Below are 5,364 nucleotides of genomic sequence, written 5' to 3'. Positions count from 1 at the left end.
TACTATTATAGGACAAGCCAAACAGAGAACAGCCAGGGAATTCCTAGAGGCATGGCACTCATCAAACCCACACTGCCATCCATGATCTCTACTTCATCTCCACTTCCCATCTGCTCCCCCTTAATTCCCCAGAGATTTCACATCTGATCAACCCAGCCTTAAATATTTTCAGTGATGGAACGTCCACATCCCTCTGATAGTGCGAATTCACAACCCTTTTAAGTGAAGAAATTCCTTCTCCTCTGAGATCAAAATAATTGGCCCCTCATCCAGAGACTGTGCACCACCTCCTTCCTCCACACCCCCAAACTCCACCTGTTCTAGACTCTACTGATCAGCATCTGTCGGTGTGTAATGATGTGTAAATTTATGTGTGTACATAGGATTTGGGAGCATGCTCTCAAGTATTCTTGAATATCCCCAATGGCTGCCTTTATCTGTGTCAAAGGTTCCCGGGTTCACATCCCCTGTACTAACCATTTGCACATGATTCAGGCTGATGTAGCAGCTCTGCATTTTCAGGGGTGCTGTCTTTCAGGTGAGACATTCTCCTGAGACCTCATTTACCATCTGTGTGGAGGTAAATGTTCCCAAGAGAATAATTCAAAGAAAAGCAGGGATTTAAACGATTCTATATAAGACCAGACACTCCTTCTACAAAAGCATCTGGAATTGCTTGATGGAGCAGTGCAGAAGGAGCTTTACTCTGTGTCTAACTCCAAGCTGTCCTTATTCTGGGAGTGTTTGTTGGGGACAGTACAGAGGGAACTTGACTCTGTCTCTCACCCCATGCTCTACTTGTCCTGGACTGCACCAATTTTAATTTTTCTGATTTCGGGTTTTATGTTTTTGATCAATGGCACCACCTGCTGATGTTTCGGACAATAGCACCAGATTGAGTTCTGAAAGACAGACATATTAAGGTGTTTGGAGGTGTGTTTGGAAGTGACAATAGTAATTTTAAAAATTCATTCACAGAATGTGGGCATCACTGGCTGGGCCAGCATTTATTGCCCACCCCTAATTGCCCGGAGGGTAGTTAAGAGTCAACCACATTGCCGTGGGTCTGAAGTCACATGTAGGCCAGACCAGGTAAGGATGGCAACTTCCTTCCCCAAAGGATATTAGTAAATCAGATGTTTTTTTTCCAACAATTGACAATGGTTTCATGGTCTTCAGCAGACTCTTAATTCCAGATTTTTGTTGAATTCAAATTCCACCATCTGCTGTGACATGATTCAAACCTGGGTCCCCAGAACATTACCTGGGTCTCTGGATTAACAGCCCAGCAATAATACCTCTAGGCCATAGCCTCTCTCCCATGATTGAGTGTGATAAGAAAGGAGGGCAGTGTGATTGAAAGAAGGGCAATGTGAGAGGAAGGGTAGTGTGTTTAGGACGGAGGGTAGTGTGATTGGGAGGGAAGATAATGTGATTGGGAGGGAGGGTCGTATAATTCAGAGGGAGAGTGAGGGGTAAGAAGCATGTCCCCTTTCAGCCTCCCCTACAATCAATATCTGAGCACAGAGGATTGTGGGTAGCCTTCTCCTAAAGAGGGGCTCCTGTGTAGCCACTCGAGGGCCATGTGTGGGCCTCACGCTGATGCCACTGCTATTCAACTAGCAGGGGCTTTACTCTGGAATCCACCTCCCCTAACGTGCCAGTGATCCATTCCCGACAACTACAACTCTCCATTGAACCCACACTCATCCCTGTCCATTGTAATACTGGCCGTGGGCACTACTCCTGATGGCGCTGTTGGACAGCCTCTGCCCCTCATGGGCCAGCCGTCTTTTTGGGTATGGGATTTCTGCAGTATTGGAGGTTTGATTGAGTTGTGTAGTTCAGTGCCTATTTTCTTTGTAGCAGCATTGGGTTTTTTGGTTTCACACCAAATCTTCCAAACTGTGAACAGAGCCCCACACCCTTAACATTCCCCTGTCCCCAACACTAAACTCCACCACCTACTGCATTGGTATAGCACCTTCCATGAACTCAGCACATCCCAAAACACTTTCAGCCAATTAGGTACTTTTGGCATTGATCACCATTATAACATGGGAAACAAGACAGCCATTTAGTGCCCAGGAAGATCCCATAAATAAGAATGAAGCAATAAGCACATAATCTTTTATTTCTCCTGAGCGACATTTATTGAGGGATGGAATTTGGGCAGGAATCTGGGGAGATCTGTCCTGCTTTTCCTCAAAGTGATCTTTTATTTCCACTTGAGAGGACAGGGGTTCCAATTTCTCATTGGAAAGATGGCATTTCTGTTTGTACAATGCTCCCTCAATATTGCACTCAGATTCTCAACCTGGAGTTTTATCTTGTTCTGTTTTGTAACTCCTGCTCCCTCCTCCTCCTCGTGCTTCCTTCACCTTCCCACAAGACTCACTAGAGTTGTTGTGGTTCTGTTCGCCGAGCTGGAAGTTTTTGTTGCAAACGTTTTGTCCCCTGGCTAGGCAACATCATCAGTGCTTACTCATTGGGTACTAACTGTGAACTTGGATTTTGGTCAAACAGAACATGAACCTTCCAGAACAGAGAGACAAATTTCCAAAGCTTTTCATCTTGCACATATCAGGACACAAGAATGTCATATTTCAAAGAACCGCAACAATTTATACTCTAGGAGAAAAGAGTACTGATTGGTTGAGGTATTGCTAAGCAGAAATCAATGGGAGGGGCCACATGTCCCTTACAGGGTCCCTGTAAATTCAAAAAATGGTGCAAGGGTCCTGCACATATTCCTTCATTTGCAGTGAATGTGTTCTTGGGTATCAGTGGTTAAAAAATTCCAGTGACATGACTCTCCAATCAGAAATATTTAACATCTAGAGAACTCCTCATTTGCACAGTCATCTCTTCATTTCACACTGAAGGAGCTTGACATTATCCAGGGCAAAGTAGCCTCTTGATAGGAATCACATCCATTCTCATCCCCACCAATGCTCAGAAGCAGCATCTACAAGATGCACTGCAGAAATACATCCTTAGCACCAAAGCACCTTCCAAACCTAAAAGCACTTTCATCTAAAAGGCCAAGGGCAGCAGATACATGAGAACACCACTGCCAACAAGTTCCCCTCCACTCACCATCCTGACTTGGAAAAAGTGCTTAAGTGTTGCTTGGTCAAAATAATGAAACACCCTCCCTAAAGGCGTTGTGGATCCACCTACAGCACATGGACTGTAGCGGTTAAAGAAGGCAACACCCACAACCTTTTCAAGGGGCACCTAAGGACAGGCAATAAATGCTGGCTCAGCCAGTGATGCCCAAATCCCATAAATGAATTTCTTTCAAAAATCTGCTGTGTCCAATCTGAACCAGTCACTTCTGATCTAGTCACTTTCTCTGATGTCCAGGGTTTTGACAACTTGCTGCCTCACCTAGACAGTAACAAGGCGAAATGAAGTGATTAAGAGCCTTTGGCTGGACTCTGTGCACTGTTGTTGATGTGACTGACACATTTTCACTCCTTTCACCCCTCTCAGATATCACTGTTCAGTTCCCAAAGTTCTATGGTTACTCCTACCTCACCTTTGAACCTCTCAGGAATTCCTACCAGAAATTTCAGATAACCATTGAGTTTAAGGTGAGTCTAACTGTGCAAAAAAGATCTGCAGAAAAAAATTGCAATAGATCCATGAGTGTGTCAATAAAGAGGCAGTTTCAAGTATTTTACTATTGTGTAAACTTGGAAATATTACATTTAGTTCCGATACCTAAAGTATTGATATAGACTGTGAATATCTGGGGCTCAAGCTTGGATCCCCACAAGCCCCAGCCTACCAACTTGAGAATTTGTTGTTTCTTCCTACTTTCTGTTTGCTTCCTTTTAATGAATGTCATGATTCCAGCTGATTTTAAAACAGTACTGACAATTCAGATCTGAGTGAAACCTGACTTGGTAGATCAATTATTTAATTTTTTTTTAGTTGATTATCCACATAGGAGGAGGCCATTCAGCTTCTCGGGACTGTTTCACTATTCAATGATCATAAGACCTTACTCTGTGGCCTTACTCTGTTTACCTGACTTTAGTCCATATCCCTTAATACTTTCGCTTAACAAAAGTTTATCTATCCCAGATTTAAAGTTAACAACTGATCCAACATCCATTGCTATTTGTGAAAGAGAGTTCCAAATCTCTACCACCTCTTATTGCAGAAATACTTCCCAATATCTCTCCTGAACAGTCTGGTCCTAATTCTCACACTATATCTATATTCTCTTTACCCTGTCTCCTGATGTTCATTCATTACCTTGTCGAACTCGTGCAGACTGATCTCGACGATGGTTTGCTGTTGTACTGCGGAGAGACAGAGAATGGCCACGGAGACTTTCTGTCTCTCGCAATCATTCGTCGACGCCTCCACTTCAGGTCAGACTTTTCCTTTGAAAATACTACTGAGAAAGCTGCCCTGCATTTACACAGCTCCCTGCGTTTACACAGTTCCCTGCGTTTACACAGCATTCAATGTTTATGCAATCCAGAGTTTACACAGCTTTCTGCATTTACACAACTCCCTGCATTTATACAGCTCCCTGCATTTACACATCATTCTATGTTAATGCATTCCACTGAGTTTACATAGCTTTTGAACTTGTACAGATCCATACACTTCTATCACTTTTACATTTACACAGACCCTTGTTTCCATTTCCACCCCACATTTACACAGTCCATTGCATTTAACAGTCCCCTCATTTTCATAACTCCTATATATAGACTATCTCTGCATTTACAGAACTCTTGCGTTCACAAAACCCCTGCATTTGCACAATGCCGTCCCGTAATTATATATCCCCTGAGTTTGCACAGCCCCCGCATTTACATGGACATCCACCCTTTACACGGCTCCTGAGTTTATGGCTGGTTGCACATTGGGATTATGAAAGATGCTATGTCAATGCATATCTTTCTTTTGTTTCCTAACAGGTTTAATTGTGGCACAGGGGCTGCAGCCTTGGTCAGTGAGAGCAGGGTACAGGCTGGGCATTGGCACACAGCCACTATCTACAGGCATGGTGTCAATGGCTGGTTACGCCTGGACAATGACACCCCAGTCACTGGCAAATCCAAGGTAACCTCCTGCACCTAAACGTAGGGGCAGGTGGTGGAGGGACTGGAAGGGGGATGGTGGGGGAGGGGAAAGAGGACGGGAGGGATGGGAATGGAGGCAAGAGAGCAAGAGAAAAGAGAGACAGCAAAGTAGAGTTGGGGAAAATGGAGGACAGGAAAGGGGATTGAGGGAAAGAGGGTCATTATGAATGAGGATGGGCAGAGAGGGAGAGGAAGGGGATGAGTTATTGAGCAAAGGGACAAGGATGAGGTTCAAGAGGGAGTGGGGAGAGAA

At 44.2% G+C, this 5,364-nt stretch overlaps 1 protein-coding gene across 4 annotated transcripts in view; it reads left to right on the top strand.

Moving 5' to 3' along the window:
* Positions 1-5,364, top strand: part of LOC122556501 (pikachurin) — a 110,477-nt gene that overhangs the window by 66,744 nt on the left and 38,369 nt on the right. For all 4 annotated transcript variants that reach the window (XM_043703235.1, XM_043703216.1, XM_043703225.1 and 1 more), the window contains 3 exons: positions 3,499-3,599; positions 4,288-4,388; positions 4,947-5,091. In XM_043703235.1, coding sequence (XP_043559170.1) covers positions 3,499-3,599; positions 4,288-4,388; positions 4,947-5,091 — 347 coding nt within the window. The remainder of the gene's footprint in view (positions 1-3,498; positions 3,600-4,287; positions 4,389-4,946; positions 5,092-5,364) is intronic.

This window comes from Chiloscyllium plagiosum, chromosome 2 (assembly GCF_004010195.1).
Source record: "Chiloscyllium plagiosum isolate BGI_BamShark_2017 chromosome 2, ASM401019v2, whole genome shotgun sequence".
NCBI classification, from domain to species: Eukaryota; Metazoa; Chordata; class Chondrichthyes; order Orectolobiformes; family Hemiscylliidae; genus Chiloscyllium; species Chiloscyllium plagiosum.
The sequence above is the reverse complement of the archived record's forward strand: the minus strand, read 5'-3'. Positions and strand labels throughout refer to the sequence as shown.